General features: G+C 33.3%; 2 protein-coding genes across 5 annotated transcripts; one reads left to right on the top strand and one right to left on the bottom strand.

Annotated features, from left to right (window-relative positions):
- The first annotated feature begins 564 nt into the window (after positions 1 to 564).
- Positions 565 to 18372, top strand: LOC117607197 (uncharacterized). Its single transcript, XM_034330580.2, has 11 exons — positions 565 to 758; positions 7982 to 8139; positions 9726 to 9855; positions 9937 to 10054; positions 12948 to 13029; positions 14854 to 14905; positions 15233 to 15317; positions 15388 to 15481; positions 15675 to 16639; positions 16730 to 16933; positions 17070 to 18372. The coding sequence occupies exons 2-11, from the start codon at positions 8016 to 8018 to the stop codon at positions 17202 to 17204; spliced, it is 1989 nt and encodes a 662-aa protein (XP_034186471.2). The 5' UTR covers positions 565 to 758; positions 7982 to 8015; the 3' UTR covers positions 17205 to 18372.
- Positions 17755 to 20260, bottom strand: LOC117607198 (dynein light chain Tctex-type protein 2B). 4 transcript variants are annotated; one of them, XM_034330584.2, is made up of 6 exons: positions 20158 to 20260; positions 19890 to 20070; positions 19281 to 19624; positions 18880 to 19013; positions 18671 to 18804; positions 17755 to 18456 (listed from the first exon to the last, which is right to left on the bottom strand). In XM_034330584.2, exons 3-6 carry the CDS (start codon positions 19463 to 19465, stop codon positions 18409 to 18411), a joined length of 501 nt encoding a protein of 166 aa, XP_034186475.1. In that variant the 5' UTR covers positions 19466 to 19624; positions 19890 to 20070; positions 20158 to 20260; the 3' UTR covers positions 17755 to 18408. The 4 variants fall into 4 exon arrangements, with proteins under 4 accessions (XP_034186475.1, XP_034186474.1, XP_034186473.1 ...); XM_034330583.2 differs by having other exon boundaries at positions 19848 to 20070; XM_034330582.2 differs by having other exon boundaries at positions 19281 to 19690; positions 19848 to 20070.
- Between the last annotated feature and the right edge of the window lie 282 nt (positions 20261 to 20542).

Below are 20542 nucleotides of genomic sequence, written 5' to 3' on the forward strand. Positions count from 1 at the left end.
CTTTTCTTGCTCGTTCTTCAAACGTACACTCGCAAACCTGCTGGATGCTGGCACCTCTAATGTACTCTACGTCATTTCCAATAAATGTTACGGACTATTTCCTGGGTGAAAAACATCCGATAAAGAACTCCAGAATCATATTCAAATGGAGTTACTCTTATACTGGGTGGTTCTTGATTCCATCTAAACATTTTTGTAAATAAATCTGTAGAATAATACGAAAAAGGAAATATAAATTTGGCAAACTTTGGATAATCCAACAGTCACGCTAATAGAATATTTCATTAGATATCATTTTTTCCATTACATCAACGTGTTTTCACAGATCCCGAGATTAAAAAAGAACATTTCAATTCCTTTTTGCAAAAATTTACTCTCTATTTATGCAATAAAAGTGACCAAGGAGATGAATCTTTGACAGTTACGTTGCGTCGAACTGACATGAGCAACGGATCAAGCACCTGATTTCAAGAATGCACTTGGGGTAGTCCTGCGCATGCGTCCTCGCTAGTCCTGCGCATGCGCTCTAACTGGTCCTGCGTGATGATGCGCACTCGCGAGCGAAACGCTCAGTGGATCGAGCCAGTATTGGACGGGCACTCTGCGGTATCGCGTGCGCCGTCTTTTCGATTTGCTCGTTCAACGGTTCATCCGTTCGACGCGCGAAAAATTGTCGACGAAACGAAAAACGAAAAAAGAATAAACACGGTGATCTAGCGGTGCGTCATCACCAATATTGGATTACCCTTTCTCGCGAGGTAAGTTTTAAAACTATTTCGTGTTTAGGATTAGATCAGAATACACATACAGTTTGAGATGAAGTCAAAATTCATTTGATACTATAACTCAAGGTTACGTATTTTTAAAAGTGACCGTTCAATCGCATATAGGAGTATAATTAATACAAAATATAAACTGATCTCCAATTGGGATGTATGTATCTATATGCATTAATTAAAGGTAAACGAAGACATTTGTACTTTTGTTACGTGCAAAATGAGTATAGTCTTATGGCCAAATCGTTTGCATACAATCAAAAGTGCATTCAACACGTTCCGCACTAGAATATTTTATACTTTGCCGCTGGCGCTAGCAACAGCCATTAAAACTCGAGGTAACGCCGCATAATTAATATCGTAAAAAATTCTTTAAGAGGTAATAAATCGTGACTATAAATTGAAATCCTTGGAATAAAACAACCAGGCTATTATAAACCACTGCTAATGGATTGTGAATGGTATTTTGTGACTTGCTTCACTAATAGTTCAAGAAACTAAACAACGCTATGTTTTCTTTATAAGTATAGGTATTTTTACATACTGCATCTTCTAGATTTGCACTTCTTGGCTAGAACTATATTTATATTTTAATTATGGGGGATGATAAACAACTTTTAAAAAGTTGTACTAGAGCATCGTTTCCACGTCCTACCCCGGCATTAAGTAATAAATTCCACATTCCAGTTTCGTAAGCATTCAAAAAATACCATAATAGTAACCTACATTCGTACATGCATTCGATAAATATTTTCGTATGTTCTTAACATAAACAAAAGCCGTATGTACAAATGTGTATAAATAACACAAAGCTGAAGGAATTAAACAGGGAGCATTGCATAAATACAATTTGTCAAAAAGATCTGCTTTAGTCTAGTTATTTTTCATTTAAAAGTAAGTGTTCATCGGACATTTGTAGATTTAGTGTTAAATGCAAAGTAACATTTACATTAGTTTGCTTAAATGTATAATTTCTCTTGGTGAGATAATTAAATGCATCCTACATTAATTTAAAATAAAAAAAAATGTATAGTCTAAAGTGCTATTGTATTATTAGTGAGGCAATATTGAATCGATCATCAGCACATCTCAAATAAATTATTACAGTGAAAGAAAGATTACTTGATTAATAATCTTATTAAACTTTTTCATTCTCATAAATTAAAATTATCTTCTTTAGCGGATATACGGTATGATTTCAGCTAGTTAAGTCCACATTTTCGAAGAATTACTATATACGCTGTAGCGGCACCATGCAGCAATTAATCTTGTTGCATTGAAAAACTCTCGTCGCGTCTAAGAGGTTGCTTGAACAGTGGTCTTCGTTATATAGTCTCTCAGAAGCTAAACCAATCAACTCCACAAAATAAAATGCATCAAAATTGTTTCTAGAAATTTAGTTTAACCCTTTCGATCCTTACTCCGTAAGTCATACATAAAAAAAAGAGTTAACAAAAACATGCGAGTCATAAATTTTCATAATATTTGTAATAAATGCTAGAAACATATATTATATTCCTAAAATGATAGAAGATAAAAAAAAATTTCATTAGACAAAAGTAGATGGTGTTGAATGAAGCATCACCTGATGCATGTGTTGGTTCTAGTAGTGCCAGAGTATCAAATTAAAAAAATGAAATTAAAAAAATTTGGAGATAAATTATTTTATTATTATATAATATAAATTGAAAAATACATAGAAAGTGAAATTGGTTAGTTTGACTTCAGAGAAACATCACGGATTAATAATTCGTTTCGTATTACCTTTACGGAAACGTCGAACTATAGAAAAACATTGACAAGAATTCAATATTCATTATTTAAAAATGGCTGAGGGTACAAAAGCGAACGCGACAGATTTTGAACACCGTGAAAGACGAGTCGCGCTTATTTTGCAACTGTGACTCACCCTGCGTGTTTTCATTCGAATCTTTCCTTTTTCCACCTTTAAAACACATCGTGAAACCATCCCACCTTTCAGATAGTTTTTTGTTCCGGTTTTAAACCGCCGAGGCAGTAATAGTTGAAGTCAAAAAGTTATAGTAAAAAAGTGATATAATTGTAGTAATATAGTATTTGGTACTATTACTATTACTGGATATAATAACGCCAAAAATCGAAATTTCAAGAGTGTTTGCACTTTCATCATATTGGTTGTTGGTTGAGTAACAAGGTTTACAGATAAAAGTGCTAAGAGTCATATCATTTAATGATTTTAGTTATTTAGCAATATCATTTCATCCGACCTGTCAGTGTATCAAGGGTATTCCGAATTTAACAAGTCGTATAACTCGAAACCATTGATTTTCCATAATATAACAAATTGAAGAATTTATTTCTGTCTTGGGATGTAAATAATTAAAAATTAGGTCATGAATATTGATGAAATATTTGTACAGTCATTTCCAAGAAACTTTAAGCTTCAAATTAATATGCCATAACTGCTATTTTTATATTGGTCATTAACTATATGTTGTAATTAGCAAGAATTTCAACACCTAGAGTTACCAAACTAAATATCTCAATGTTGTAAAGAATTTAAAAAATTGTTAATTTCGAATGGTTATTGAAGCGATTAAAATACTTGAAATGTTACAAGAAAGAAAATGGAATGCCGATCGCTACGCGTAATCCGGTAAGCAGATGATGATGGTTGGTGGATGGGCGGAAGGTCAAATCCCACTTTACGTCTTCGTGGATGTTTCATCCTTGTTAGGTGTGTTCCAGAGACCATTCACTGTCAGAATGAAGCAGTACAGCTTCAGTGACTATTGCATCCAGGAAAAAGTGTAATTCTAAAATCCTGTCGTTTCATCAGATGTTCTTTATGCTTCGTTGATCATTGTCATTGAAAATGCTGTAATTTTCTCTTTGCCGAACGACCTTCGGCAAAATTTCTGTTTATAATCAACAAATTGCCACGATATATCGTCGATGCTTATATCATTCAGTATGAATGACAATATAAGAATTACGTCACTATATACATTGAGTGTAAAATACAGAGAATGGTGTAGAAATAATGCGTAATCTTTTAGTGATCGCGGAAAAGAGGACGGCAAGTAACGAAAGTAGGCCCCAAAAATAGGCGTTACGCCAAAAACATACCGCTCTATAGTTTATTTAATCTCCCACTATCAGGCTGCGATTCGAAAATGAATACTGTATGGTTTCTTGTGAAATTTATAAATTTCACTGTGGTTCTTATTTAAAAATGTTAAGAACACTTATCGTTTATTGTAGATGTAAGAATGAAAGTACAATTTTTTTAGAATAAGTTCCTGTCTCTCTCAGGCCTATTGCCTTAATCCTTTAGGCCCTGTTGGTGACAATTGCCACCTTCTTTAAAGATCTGATGTACCTGTAATAGTCCTGGTTGTGGCAATTGCCGTGACGCTCTGGTTTCTATATCTATGATGGAAACTCGTTTAAATTTTGCAGTAGAATTCTTATGGTAGTTATAAACAATATTTTGTGCCAGAAGAATTTTTCTTCTAAGGACTGAAAGGGTTAAATTGAAAATTGCCCCCTTCGAATATTAAAGGAAAGAAATAAATTCTTTAAATATACATTCAATTATGTTATAGAAATGACATCTTTTGGTAAAATCGTACTTGTTAAATATACAACTACAGTACTTTAATTTTATACTTTTGAACGCTGATGTATGTTGAAAGGTTTGGTTCGACTCGATTTGTATTCCCGCGTGTTGCATTGAAAATACAATACAATATTCATGTGTTAACGATACAAGCGAAGATATGACTGCAATTAAAAAATATCTCCGTTACAAAACAGCTTACCGTTGCAACGGTGAAAACATAAACCAAAACAACAAATGCTTTGATTTCGTAATTCCTTCTATAATAAAATAAAATAAACTTTTTTAATGAAATTGGTATAAAAGGATGACTTTCTATTGTTAGCAGCAAACGCATAAAAGATTCACGTGATTTGTCAGTTCGACTGTTTTCACGGTTCGCTTTCGTAAAAGTTGATCTGGGTTATATTTGTACGAGTTAAACAAAGAACGGTAGATCAGAGAGAAAAGAGAAAAGAGAAAAATGGAATGAAACTGTGGGCGCCAGTTGGCTGGTGACTATTGCCACCCACGCGATGTCAAATGTCGCTTTAAATTTACACCAGTTGGTCTGTTTCCTTTCCGATTCCCTTGAATCCTGATTCTCGCAGGTTAAAACAATTACCATTGGAAATTTTCTGCTTCGTTTAAAACATATTAGTACTAATTTGTTTATGTTACATTACCTTGTTGCATATCAACAGTGCAATTTTCTGCAAAAATAACTTAAGCTGTCAAAAGTGAAAATAGAGAAAACATAAAAAGTAACATTTATGATCATTTTGGATTATTTATCTCGCAAAAATTTCAATCATTTTTATTCGAATATAAAAATAAAATGGCACCAACAATAGAGCAGACTACGCACTTGGACGGTTATTGCTGATCTTAAAATCAAATCAACCGCAGTCATCATCGTTTTGATTGGTACAAAGGCCTTGAACAACGATGCACAATGTCACTACCACCGTGACACTTCATTAACGATCTGACACGAAAGGTCTATTGCTTTAACATGCCTTATAATGCCGAATCACACTCGTATCATACAATGACTAAATACAATAATATGAGTCATGTTCATGAAATAATTAAATTTTAATAAACTGATACTTAATAAGAAACCAACATTTGCATTAATATTATTTAAATTTGATTTTATCGTTATTCATACTTAAGCTTCTTAAAAGGAACAGTAATCACTGCTGACGAAATCGTTTGAGTATAAAACGATTCGCATCCTCCATCGTATAATTGCATGTGTTTTAAATTAGCATACCCGAGTGCCTTAAACCATTTAAACGTTGAAACATATATGTATAATTTGTAAATATGTATTTGTAAATTGAAAATATGTAAATTGGGAAAATATAATTTTTCAGTAAAATAATCAAAATTATTGGCACGTCTAAGCAATAATGGTAATTTTATTTTCTAATTTAAATGTTCAACTCACTACCTTACAAAATTATAATTTTGTTTCCTTTAATTTCTTCGAGTTATTGAATTATTTGTATCAAATTTATGGTCCCGTTCACCAATGGCCCCCATATCACTCAATGTTAATCAATCGTTAAAGAAAAATAACAAAAATCTCGAATAACCGAAGAATTGAAAAATCTGAAAATTCAGTCACGAACTAAATAAAAAGAGGAAAATCTTTATGTGACAGACTTGTTAGGGGAATACAAATTCTAGAAACCATCCGGGTATACGTTTCAAGGTTTCAGTGGCGATCATATGTGTGTCTCTTCCACAAACGATTCTCGGAAGGCCTCCTTGGCCCCTTTGCCCCATTCGCATTGATGTCTCCGCCGGAATAAAACAACCGATCGTTTGGCATTTACCAAGGAAATGCTCTCCAGATTCTCTAACCTCGCTCGAAATATCCTTGCGCGTTATTAAGCCGGTTGTTCAAACAATAAAATTATCTTATTTCAGTAGAAAGTAGTTTCGCATTATTACAGATTTATCCAGCCGAATAAGCATACGATTATTCTATGAATTATTCAAACTATTGACTTTTATTCCCATGAACAACATTTCTGTTGATTGTTAGAAGCGACAGATCAAAAGGGTTGAATATAAAGAAACATAATATACATAATTTTATTTCTTGGACTTAATAAATTCGTTCCTGGACTGGTTAAAGGAGAAATAAATCCTCGTTTGTAAGTTTCTAACGTCAAACGTTACATACAGCCAGTTAGTTCAAAATGCCACCGTTCTAGCCCACAACTTATGCTTCAGTGTCGCCTGTAAACCGGCTTCAGGTGTTCACCGCGAAAGTTTCTGCACCACACCTTTAGATCCAGTTCTCGATCTCTTCGAATCTGTCATATTTATAAACGTTACACTTCTATAAATAGAAATCCACTATATTACATTCAATATTCAGAATTCATCTTAGTATACAATTTATGAATGTTAACGGGAAAATATAAAATTCAAAATAAGGAACGGGGTTGGTACAGGCGTATCACTCGTTAGCTTCAATTATGTATAGTTAACGTTTCAGACCTGATTTAAGTCCTTTTCAAACATATTTATTAACTGTAATTCAATTGCCAAGGTACAAGACTGTAAAGTAAATTAAAAATTATATATTGAAGTATAATTCAACCCTTGAAAGATGCATGCTTTGTGATTAACGCGATAGAAGTGTTGAAAATTACTTTGACCCCAAATGATCCTGTATTTGTAGTTATAGTAGAAATGCAATTTCATTAAAAATTTTTGGCAAAAAATATCAAAATTATTATATTTTGTATTATAAATTCATAAGCATTTAGAGATGATCCAATTGTTTACCATAAAGTAAAATTTAAAGGGTAGTTGAGGATTTAAAAAGAAATGGTTTAATTTACAGAGATTAAGTAATTGATTACTAATGCGACAGATAAAACTTACATAAGAAGTGGCTTTGTTCCTAAATAAGATTTATCGAGGCTGTACTTATTTTCGTGTCGCGTCACGTAGTATTTAATTGACGCAACGATTTTACTTTGGAAATCCTAATCTTACCAGTGATCGTACTCTCGCGTAATCGCACTCAGAAATAGTACATTCGTAACGATACTTCTGTAAATATTTAGCATTCATTCACAGTATATTTTTAGTATTAACACAAAGTGTAGTACTGATTTGATTATCACCCAAATTTGCGGAGAATTCCCTCAGTTATTAGTTTAGCTCCTTCTGATGTATATCCTTTTAAATATTTCGCAACATTATTTATTATTTTTATAGCAATTAATATATTAAAGCAAAGGAAATCTAATTTTGTAGAAATCAAAATAAAAACTATCTTCCAGAATATAGATAACAAATGAATTATTTGACTTTCATATTTTTTTAAACTATTGCTACTCTGTATGTGCATTTGTATCCGAAAAATTGTAAATATATTTTATTTTAATAATTTCCAAGTATCTAAAATAGAAAATGTAATGAAAACAATAATGGTAACATAATTCAGGATGCAAAGGGTTAAATTACAGAATGAACTTATCTTAATTTGAATAGTTACAATTCTAGCTATTGTACAGCCGTTTTCACAACAGTATTTAATGTACTGAAGATCGAGTTAACAATTTAATTAAATCATTTTTCAATTGTCCATTAGGTCTCGTGAGGCAGGGAACTTCAAAAAGAGCGCAATGTCAGCTGCGGTGAGGGAGAGAACGACGACGCACACCAGCAGAAAGATCGTGAGTCATGGCGGTCCTATATCTGGCCAGACCCAGCCAGCGACCACGGCCAACAGCCTCGAAAACAACTTAGGTAAACCTTTAAATGTGCCACCAGCGGTGTAACCCTATCCTTGGATCATTCTTTCTCGACAGATCTTCTACGTACAAGGTGTTTCAAAATTAATAAGTGACCAAAATTTCAGAATGTACATATTCGATAAACGCTTCCTTTCCAAGTTGCAAATAATAAAGATGTGCACAACTTCTTCATGGAAACGTTGAGAACATTGTACCAGTTTGCTACTTCTTATGATACTTTTGGTAAAATTGGATTATAAAACACCGAACGCGTAAATGGACCAAGATTGCTTAATCGTTTGGAGTTCTATATCTTGGAATATTCCAAAATGATTAAAAGAAAATACATAGTAACGTTCTGTAATATTTTAAATATCTAAAATAACAGCTTTCAATATAAATTATTTAACTCTTGATATGGCAATCAAAATTGTAACAGGCAGTAAAATGGTAAAATAAAATGTTTACCGTTTCAAGTTCTATTCATTATAATTACTGTAAAAAAAATATGATCAGCAGTCATTAAATGGCTGATATTGAGGTAGAGCATTGCATAAGCATCCCCGTCAATATGAATGACGAATGAATTATATTTAATGTAGGACAACAAATGACATCATCTCTGTGTATTATATTAAAATCCTATTATACTATGACCTTTCGTAAGAGTAAGAAGATTAATTCATGGCATAAAAAATATTCTAGATAACATAGTTATCGACTTATTAAGATATTAATTATCAAGTGATGTCAGAGTTCTTAAAAATCTACCATATATTTTCTTAGAAATAATTAAAAATATTACAAAGTTCACTCTAAATGAAATACTAAACAACGATTGGCACTAATTAAATGTTTATACAGAATTGAATGAGACAGATAAATAAGTCCATGCTCTAAATAGAAAATTCCTCTAAACTATATTAAACTTGTCTGCTATATTTTTTCAGTCGTATTATAATCAATTTCTTAGAATATTTTTTTGTTAAATTGATTTTTGTAGAATTTATTATATTAAGTATTGCTTGAATTTTACTCTTGCTCTTTTTTAAATCTTATTAAAATTAGTAATTAAAAAGGAAAAATAATTATATCTTCTTTTTTTTTTTATCAAAAATTCCAAAATGTTATCTCATTACTTGCATCATTTTATCCAATTTATATTTGAATGCAAAAATATATTCGATCACCATTTATCAGGAGCAATTTGTCAATTTATAATATAATCATGATATAATTTGTCAGTTCTTAATATGGCAATCTCCCATTGATGACAAGCTGTATCATTCACAAATTCGCATTTGAAAACTCAATATTATTTTGCATTATCGATATACTTTCATGCATATGTATTTGTCTGAGGATATATTCCGTTTGATTGTGATTGATTGAGACAAGAGAAGCGAATAGTTCTTGATTGATTCTATTACGTTAAGATTAAAATTGCTAGCTTACACTTGAACCGAAAAGACTAGACTGTCTGATCATAATGCCCAATCTACTCACGATCAATAGAATCCAGTCGTACCAAGAGTTCTCGGTCTCGAAAGGGTTGAAAATGGTTTCAGGTACCCAAGGATACGTTTTGAATGATTTCAGATGCTCTTCTCGAGGACTTGCAAACGAGTGTCTCAAGAAGTACCACCCCAAGTCGAGGTGTCAGAACACTTTCGCCCCAAGTTGAATATCGCGTGGCTGCGAACCCTACCAAAGTGGTTTCTGAAGGCAGGTGGGTAAACTCTGTGAACACGGATGACCGCCCCAAACATTTTAACAGATAAATAATAAAAATATAAAATTATAACTTTAGACCGATCTCGCCAAATCGAACGATGACAACCGCCACAGAGAAATATGTAAGCACTGGACCAAGTGGTGCATCGAGTGGTATACCTGGTTTGGAATTCATCGATTCAGAATTGCAAAACGTGAGTTCTCTTTTCATCTTATTAATTGCATGCATAAATTTTTAACCCTTTGAAGACAAAGCACTCCTAAGCTTGACACAATGTATGCATGGAATATTAATTTGAATTGAAATAAGTAATAATTCCAGTCTTTAAGGCATATATTATAAATCTCTTCTTTCTTTGGAATTAATTATTTATTTTTCGAAAAATATGATCATCTATTTTATATTTAACACGTTATATACCACGGGGGTCACCGGTGACTGGTACCGCAAATTATTTTAAATAATATTGCCATCGTACAAATAATGGAAAATAGCAAATAGAAAGCTTGGAATTCGAAATTTGAAAATGAACTATTCCTATTTTTAATAATTAGAACTTCAAGACGATCCGCGATAAGTGGTTCATCAACCTTTATCTCCATTATCTATTTATAAATTAAGATACAGCAATTTGCGTTATTTAAATTATTTGTATTATTTATTATGGACAAATTATATCAAAGAACGTCTAGCTACTATAATTTCCGATCGTCCTTTTTCGTGTTCTTTTATTCAGACATGACACTTCCAATTATGTGTACGTATATCAGGAAGATTACATCGCTTGATATTTGCCTTGAGGTAAAGCAACATCTTCTGCGTGTACCTACATTTACATACGTCCTTATTGTGGGCTGTTGGTACATTAAAAAGATCATAGCAAACAATGACATCATTCTTTTAATTGAGAGCTATGAAAATATGAGCTCCTATTAATCATTGGTAATTACTGGTATTTTAATCTGCTTTATTATAAGCGTTGATTTGCGCTGTGGCAGCTAACTGAAAATCAGGCAATCAAATTGAGAAAGGAAATGATCAGATTATTAACACTTTGACGTCTGCTGTCACGTATTTGTGATTTTGATACTTAATTTCTTACGCCATTAATCTTCGTCTAATTACAATTTGAAAATGATTAATCTATTCTATCAAATACTAATTTACAGACTCTTAAATATTAGAAAATTAATGTCTAAAGAAATAGTTTAAAATATAAAAACCAAAAATTAAATTTAAATTGTCCTTATCTTAATGACCCACCGTGCAAGGGTTAAACCTGTATCACATCGTTCAAAGTAATTTGCATAAAATAAAAACCTACAATATATTCCACATATTTATAAACAACAAAAATGATAACATCAAGAATTATAATCTCTAAGCGAGCATCGAAATTCCATTCACAGCAGGCCAGTAACAGGAATACACTATCATAAATCTGACATCGTAGCATATATATCAGGCATTAGAAGATCATGCAAAGACGCAGAATGGCTGTTACGCGTAATTGCAGCGTTTCTTCAGCCGTGCAGACTATAATCTAACGTTTAATGAAAATGTAGATTGGTTACACGCGCAATTTGCCGTGTGCGTCTAACGTTAGCCAGATAAACTTTCAGCCCTTCAGGTACGATAGGACACCGTCCGTTCTGATTTGCATACGAAATAACAGCTTCGAGTATGAAAAGCAAAATCTATGAGAAGTTATTCGCCTAGAATTCCGGTTTCACCAACAGTCCGAGAAGCTGAGTTACGAAAGACTAAAATTAACTTTGGTATTATACTCGTGTATCGTTTTTTCTTTTAAACAATTATGATAGATTATTTTTTGAAATTGAAAATTTATAAGCGTTTACATTCTATAGAATTGTATTTTATAAAAGTCTGCACGGTACATGGGTGTTGTTACGCGAGCAACGTTTTGTGTTCGCCCTAATGATGCTGCAATTAAGATGCAATTCTGAATAATTGTCTGACAGTTCCAGACGGTCATTTATGGAACTCGTTTTCACTTATGAGAATTTAACGACCGATAGAATACTCATCTCGGTTTTATTCTATTGTAAGATCAAGGCAAAATAGAGACAATGTGAAACGTATAATTATGTGACGATCAACTATATTTATTTAATAAAAAATAATTTTGATTGATTGATACATATGTTTTACCAAAAAGTTACAACTAGAAAATTACCGTTTCACGTCATCATCATTGAAAGGCTCACAATTAGTTAGACGAATTAAGATGACGAGACTAATGACAAAATATTTTGAAACTCGATTGTTGTACTAATAAGCTTCAAAGATTTGAAAGGTGGCACACGATTGCCTGTAACATCGTCTCGATGAAATATTCATTGGCCCTGAGTATACTGAAATTCCACGTGATTCAAACACTGTTACCGATCCGCCAACGCGTCTTGCGTAGCACGTTCGTTATAATTACGATCTTATAAGGAGAGTCGTCTGGCCACGACCCACGTCTTTTGCGTTAAACGTATCGTGATCGTACGTTTCACGAACCTATGTATGTAAGTACGAATGTGAATCATTGAAGTCTTAGAGGAATATTTAGCTCCGTTATGTATTACAGGGTTTTTTTTTATAACTAGGTCAAACTACAGCTTTAAAACGATAGAAAACAGACGAAAATTTCATTAGTCGTATGAAAGTGGAGGCATTTCACAGATTTTAAAAACATTTTTTACCATTATAAAGCTATAGCTTGGTCCAGTTGCAAAGGAATTTATAATTTATCGTGAACAATAAGTAATTTTTGTGGAAATGTAACCAAAGCATTATTATTGAATATAAAAGAAATAATTCACATGTGTATTTCATAGGTAACATCATTATGCATTCAATGCACATACAAGTCTCACTGAACATAATTCATGAATCATTCGATGTTGTTCATTCATGAAAAAAGATTCATTGATTATTTATAATCTTGTTCTTGCAACATAATCTTGCACGATGAATTTATGAATGATACAGACGAATTGTTTGGAAGCGCTTGTAATAAATAAGAATTTTTATAAATAGATGTTCAGTCGTGTTTATGAAACATTTCTCTGTTCCAGGTGCAACCTGGTCAAAGTAAAACGATTGCTTATAAACAAGTGTCGTATCAATACAACAAGAATCTCGATGGGAAACCAATTGGTAAGTGCTCTTAACATTCCTACGAGAAAATTTATATTTTGTTTGCGCTATCTAAAAAAAAAGAATTGCAATAATAATTGTTCTGATAATTAACTATATAAAAATTCTTCTTTTTTATAATACTTATCTTTACTGAACCAAAATTAGTCCTTCAGTAATCTTGAAGACATAGGGGAAAATAAATAATTGTTTAGAAATTTTTTAAATAAGAAAAATAATAGATTTTTAATATTTCCTAACTGGTCTCTCACTGCAGGAAAAGCTCTCCCTCCTTGATCTTTTCAGGATTAATTACATACAGTTCCTTATCAATTAAAAGCTGATTGACTATCATTCACTTAATCATTTCCAACACCAAAAAGTTTCACCTATAATATTATAAATATAAGAACCATTAAATTCAAGTTCACGGTGGACGTTGATAAGCTTCCGGTTAGGGAGGTGTTGCTATTTAAAAAGAGGAGCAACGAAAAAGAGGTGAACGGCGGAACGGACTTGATGGAGGAGAATGAATTCCAACGGGAAGTCAGTTTTTGGTAAAAAGTACATATCCGATACGCCGCTATAAACCCTCAGGCGTGTTCGCGAGGAATCGCGCGCAAGCGCTGGCGCGTTTTAAACGATCGTGGAAGGAAGGGGAGCTGGTCACTCGTGTCGCTCCTTTTAAGGCGCGGAACGGCCTTGCAGGTATACGGTTAATTAACAATGAGAACGACAAAACGAGGGAGGTTCGTTGTCTGTTGGGAGATCTTTGGGAAATTCGATTCGAACGTTCGATCGATCGAAATCAACGCAAGCAGAACGAAATAATTTTAACTTTCACAGAAGAGTATTATTAATATTTTTAACTACAGGCCACTAAACAAAGCATTTTAATAAATCCATCAATGGACCTAAATTATAACATCAATTAGACCTCGTTCTGCAATAGGGAACCAACTGACATATTTATTGAAATCCACTTATACACATCACTAAATTTAAATTTTAATATATCTCATCTCTTCTGTTTTCTAAAACTTAAATAGATATATTAAAATGATTTTGAAATTTTTTAATTAATAGACTCAAAACTATGTCAATGTCACACGGTTCCTTATTATAATAGATGGGAATTCAACTGTCTCTTAAGCTAAAATAGTTGCAAAAGTATATACAGATTCAATTTCTTATCTTCTGTTATATGTATATGAATTTTTCGAAAAAAACAATATAATTAGTTCAATTTTGCTCTTCACTGTACGCAAAGTGTACAGCAATGTCGTGAACGTCGCGATTTCTGAAATTCTCTGACATGAGATTCTATTGAACCACGAAGGCAGGTAACGCGGCAACGCCATTACACGTAGAAGATTTCCGCGCTGGATGTCTCTCTATATGGAAGTGACGTAGCGACCAGAGTGTGTGTTCTTTGTGGTAACACACGATACACAAGCGTATCCATATTAGGGCTGCGTGTAACAGAAGGTTGACCCGATTTCTCTGTCCCTCTGGTTGCACTTGAGAAAGAGAAAAATAAAGGATCCAAAAATGGAAAGGAGAGGAAAACAAAATATCAGCAACATTGAGAGCCAAGGATGATGATTGTCGTTAGATCAACGGGTGACGGTCGTTGTTCCAATGAAATGATTAAATTTTTGCAAAATATGAAACAATTTATAATCTTTAATTTAAATCTTCCCTGAACATATAAATTTTTGAACTGATATGAACTTACAATATTTTCACAAAATTGTGAAAATTCAGAAAATGTGCATTGATTTAAAAAACATCTCTATAATCATTAACACAACGTTAAAAAAGTATAACTCTTTTATATTACAGATTCCTGGACAACCCCAGACAATGCATTGACCAATGTTAGTTCAGCATTGATGTGAGTATAATTCATTTAACAAAATGTTTCCTGTCTAGCATCATAACCGTTTGAATGATCGCCAAGAAATCTATATACATCTACCAAAATAGAAAGTTGGGTTGTAAATCTCAAATAGTTTTACAGGGGTTGAAGAAAACAATGGAAGCACCTGTTATAAATATATGTTTCTTACATAATGACATTAAAGATAGTTATTCTTTTTTTTTACTTCAGTCTCCTAAAATCAGCCTTATATTCTTAACATTTTAATTATTTTATTCATCATGGAAATTACACACTTGATCTTAAATAATACGGCAAAGAATGTTGAATGAATTTTTACAGCGATGATATTCGAGAAAGGACCTACGAAGAGAGTACCCTCCACAGTGGTTTAGAGCCGGTTACGAGAACAGTCAATAGAGAATTGGTATGTTTATTGTTTTCAGATAACTAAATCAGAACAGAAAACTATATGTATAAATGTATTCATACTTCAGGTATATAGCGATGGTTCTACATCTCGCTCGAAACAAACTTCACCCTTACCAGGTACTCAACACAAGGATGTGAAGTATATTCACGAATCTTCGGGTAAGAATAATAGAATTATTCTGAAAATTTATTTATCCAAGTATTAAGCCCAAGTGATACACATTTGGAGCACAGAAACACAAACACAAGGATGAAGTGTATGAATATGGGACCTGAGGGATTAATAAAGACAGATTGTTTTAATGAAACTTATTTTTTACAGTCAAATATATGAGCTTTATAAATGTCATAGGTTACCAAACAGAGCCAGTACAGAATACACTGACCACAGTGCACGCGAGCGCTCAAGAATACGGAAATGTGGAGTATGTGCCAGTTCCATCGCCAACACCAGCGATACCGATCAACTTGGCACCTGGTCCGAACACGAAGGTAACGACCACCATCAAAACCTACACGTACGAGCTACCAGGGGCGCCAGAGACGTATTTGCCAGGCAGCAATGTGCCAGGAACTGTCGTGCTGCCAGGTGATCAGACCATCACGTACACAATACCGAAAGGCTCGACCTCCACCTCCGATAAAATGGTCTCCTATCAGACCGTTACCGAAAATGTACCACCTAGAACACCAACTAGGTACAGCAGTCCATCGCCAGTAACGGACATTACTAAAAAGTCTACCACCATACACCAGGAAGCTAAATTCTTCCGCGAGGAACACCACGGAAGTCCACCAGGCCAGCCAATAATAACTGGTTATCGTCCTACCTCACCACCTCTGGAGACTAAAACAAGAGTGACACGAAACGAAAAATACTACCAAATAGACGGCACTTATCCCAACGGACATCCACCTGGTGATCGACCAGATCATCCAAGCGGTCCAGTGATTTATCAGAATCAACCACCTATCATAAACGAGACTCACACCAGTATAAATCGGATCGAGGAACATTATCCCAGTCGATCGCCGTCCAGTGGACGATACCCGACACCCGATAAACCGGGAACACCGGTTAATTATTACACTACATCACCGCAGACCACTCCGCCACAATCCTCCACCACCGTATATAAATTTTCGAACACGACCACGACGATACCGCCGAACAAGAATGCCGAGGACCACGAAGTTTTGTTACCGAAACCGTTCCCAACCGGTGGCGTTCAGGTATGTCCTCCGAAACCTGTCAACAAGGAACAAAATCCACCTAAGAAGCTGGAAGAACTTATGGCATCGTTTTCTGATACCGAGGTACATTCCTATCCTGACAACTATAAATTGTCCGATGATAATGAAATATAAATTCAAAATTATTTTATAAAAAATTGCTTCTTTTTTCAGCGTGAAGTGTTAGACGACATCGAGAAAAGGGAAAAAGGACAACGAAAGGAATCGCCAGCCGTTAAAAAAGAAGTTGACTTTATACCTCACACTCCACCCAAGGTAAAAAGTAAAAATGTCGCTGGTCCTCCGGTTTATTATCCACCTGGTTCGGCGGAATTCACCAAGAAAGAAGAAGCTAGCGCAGCCATGTCTCAATCAGGCGTAAGTAAATGATAAACTTTTAATGCTTCAAATCCTTTGCAACTGACAAGCGTTGAATCGAATAACGTTACAGGACAAGAAACTGTCGACAAATAACGTTATATGCAATTGATAATTCTTCTTTTTGACTTTTTAGGGAGCATGGCAAAAGGCTAGTGGAAAATATGAATACGAAGCATCTAGTAAAAGCAAATCAAAGTCCAGCAGCGGTGGCGCTGTTGTTCCCGTTTGCCTACCCCTTTGTTGTGCCTTGCCATGTGTAATTATGTAACTTATTTTAATCAATGTTAACTTGTTAATCGATTAGGTAACAGACTAGTTATACTCTACATGAATCTCTATCTAAATTCATTGTATATCTTCCATAATGCTGAGCAGACATAGTAAAACAAAAGTCAATGATAGAACTTTGGCATAAGACTCGGTAAATGATTTTAGTTCAGGAGCAAAGAATTTTCAGTCCTTTGTTTGTCAAATATTGTGTGTACATAACATTGAATAAACGTGCAATTAAGATCTGATATAATTTTAATTTGACAATTTGATAATCAAAAATAGCTTAATAAATAAGCTCTCTTACTTATGTAATGTTATTATACAATTACTGATATTGTAGATTTTATTTTATAACATGTTTCAATATTGTTTTAAATTATTGCTATTTTCGTTTTATATAATTTTTAAAGTAATACAAAATTATTTAAGTTTTTCTCTTTATTATTTTGCTTTTATATTTAATATTAAATCTCTCCTGTTGCATATATCATACAACTGGATTTTGTTAATATCATATCATACTACAGCAGTATAAGCTATAACACTTATTTATTTTTCCTTTCATTTTATTATAAAAACCCCTTAATATTTATTACAATCTTTACATTTTCTCATACACTGTATCATACTCTATTTCAATTTACATTACAATTTTATAAGGCTTGGAATAATTATCAATGGTAAAATGACATATATTTTCATAGAACTTTATTAAAATGATATAATATTTACAGTACATTACAAAGCATATAAAATTGACACATCTTAATTATCAATTGTTACAACATATCTATTTACACACGTATACAATTATTAATATAATTATTTTATAAACACATTCTTAATAATTTAAGTCAATCCTAACATAAAGAAATGTAAGTAAAAGTCATAGCCATGATAGTAGGTGCCTTTACTCATGATAACAAAATTTTTGTAACTATAAAATGATACCGTGAATTATGGTGCTATAATAATGTTAATGTTATACAAGAACTATGTAAATATAATACACTCTCATTACAAAAATGAGCTTGTGTATTATAAAATACATAGATAAAAATATTATGTTTAAATATGTGTAAAAATTGTGCCATCTCAATATATAAAATGTGTGCTGATGAGTAATAATAACTTTTATGTTAATAAAGTGCCTGCTCCTTCTATGAGAACATGTTTAATTTCCCTGTACTTTGTCATTTCTAATAAAAATATACAGCATACACAGTAGCCACACAGAATATAGTGTCCTGCAAAAATGTTATTTTTCTATATGTATCTAATAGAATACATTTACAACCAAAATCAAAATTTATCTCAAATTTTTTGTTATACACAAGAATGGTCAATTAACTGAATCCAAAAATACAATCTAATTACACTGACCAATATATAAATTAATTTCAAAAGTGCTTCATGTTAATGCAATAAATCAGAAATTAAAATTAATTGTATTATTCTTACATTTGCAAAGCTATCATACGCATATGTATCAGCTTCTGCATCCCAAATACATCTGGTACCCATTTTTACCCCAGCACCATGTTGCTCACCCAAAACCACATTTACAATATATTTGTAACGCTTGAAACTTAATTCTAAAAGGACACAAATCATTATTGTTTTTTACTCTGACTAGTTTCAAGAGAAAAACCAGTTACAAGAAACTTCACCTTTAATTTTTTCTCTAATTATATCTGCTATGTCCTTAGTCCATTGCACAGCATCTTCAGCATCATAAATCTTAGCAGAAAGCTGATCAAATAATACATTATGTATAACTTCTTTAGCGCTTAAAGGTTTAAACCTGCATTGAAAGAATTTGCTACTTTTATATCACAATAATAAAAAAAATCTTCATACTTTGCTCATAATGATAGAGAATCATCATTAAACTAAACTAATAAAATATTTAGTACATCAGTCTTAAAATGATGGATTTAATTAGCATATAAAAAATGATAGAAGAATGAAAGACAAGTATAGTCACTAATCAAGTTTGTATGTATCCAGACCATTTTGTTGACACACTTAAAAAATGATAATTTAAGAAAATAAAACTAAATCAAAATACTTCTCGTGTAGTTGTGGACGTATTTGATAAATCTGAGAAGTCACATCATTTCCGTCTTCGAGAACCTCCACATTCACCTGTGTTTTCTCTTCTTCTTTCTCTTCTTCTCTCTCTTCTTCTTTCTCTGCTGCCGTTTCACTTTCTGGAGGAGTAGAATCTTTGCTTGGAATATTTTCTTCCTCCATTGAACTTAATTTTGGTCAGGTTATACCAGCTTTACATCAAAATCAATTCCAAACAATAAACGTGCTGTCGGTTTCTAGGCGACGATATGGCGCGAACAGTGACTACAGGTAGTAGAAGACTGGATATGCCTTTGTTCTCAAGGGGTCGTGAATTTTGTACTGGAGTAAATAAAGAAATTTAAACTTAAACTTTATGCCTTGAGAACGAACGTCATCCGCTTTAACCTAGGCAATGCAATGTAAAAAAAGTAATGCAAATAATTGACAAAAAGTTCGTTGGGCCAAAGAGGAGCTAAAAACCCCTTACAAAGCGCCATTCTGGGGAGAAATACCCCGGATAATAAAAATCAGCAATACTTCGTACTGCAACAGTCTAACGTACTTTGATGGTAATAACAGATTGCTTCGATATAAAAAATTATACCCCATTACTCATTGTCAGTCAGTGTCTCGAGCTCATTATCAGCCTTGCCATATTACAGGTTGATACAACAGCCCTTCTCTCAACTCTAAATATGACGGCTTCACCACCAAAAGCGGGCCCCTGGCGTCGGGAGTGGGGGCTCCAGACGCCTTTGCACGCGGCTCATATCTTCTTTGATGAGCTTAAAATGATAGAAAAATTTAAGTCAATTAAATAAATAGCTAAGAAAAGAAATTACTCGCTCTAAAGACTAGCTCAAAACCGTTACATTTGTGCGGCTAACGTAAGTAGTCGGAGTCAAAAGTTACAGAGGTTTCAATTTTTCTACAGAAAGTCTATGGGCCGCACATTACAGCTTCGGGGTCCCTGACACCCCGGATGTCATAATGTTGGCATGCAAAGCGTCACTGGTGTTTCGGGGTCCCTAACACCCCAAGCCATCGGCTATTACACCATCTATATAAAAGCGGCGCAAACTATTCGTTAACTTACCGAAGTTCAGCCGATAAATCGGTAATTTATTGAGTAGTTTCCGCTGCTTTTGTATAGATAGCGCAGTGGTCGAACTTAAAAAATACTTAATTCTAGGCGGTCTTCTCAAAATATAAGTTTGTCAAATAATTATTCTAATAATTTTTCAGTTTTTATAACGA

This window comes from Osmia lignaria, chromosome 14, assembly GCF_051020975.1.
Source record: "Osmia lignaria lignaria isolate PbOS001 chromosome 14, iyOsmLign1, whole genome shotgun sequence".
NCBI classification, from domain to species: Eukaryota; Metazoa; Arthropoda; class Insecta; order Hymenoptera; family Megachilidae; genus Osmia; species Osmia lignaria.

What these genes read in the sequence shown, in the direction of transcription:
- LOC117607197 (XM_034330580.2), top strand. Translation starts at nt 8,016, where the DNA reads ATGTCAGCTGCGGTGAGGGAGAGAACGACGACGCACACCAGCAGAAAG. An exon ending in GTATATTCACGAATCTTCGG is followed by an intron (nt 15,482 to 15,674) that starts GTAAGAATAATA and finishes TAAATGTCATAG; the next exon opens with GTTACCAAACAGAGCCAGTA. An exon ending in CAGCCATGTCTCAATCAGGC is followed by an intron (nt 16,934 to 17,069) that starts GTAAGTAAATGA and finishes TTGACTTTTTAG; the next exon opens with GGAGCATGGCAAAAGGCTAG.
- LOC117607198 (XM_034330584.2), bottom strand. Translation starts at nt 19,465, where the DNA reads ATGGAGGAAGAAAATATTCCAAGCAAAGATTCTACTCCTCCAGAAAGT. An exon ending in AATTAGAGAAAAAATTAAAG is followed by an intron (nt 18,805 to 18,879) that starts GTGAAGTTTCTT and finishes GTGTCCTTTTAG; the next exon opens with AATTAAGTTTCAAGCGTTAC. An exon ending in CGTATGATAGCTTTGCAAAT is followed by an intron (nt 18,457 to 18,670) that starts GTAAGAATAATA and finishes ACATTTTTGCAG; the next exon opens with GACACTATATTCTGTGTGGC.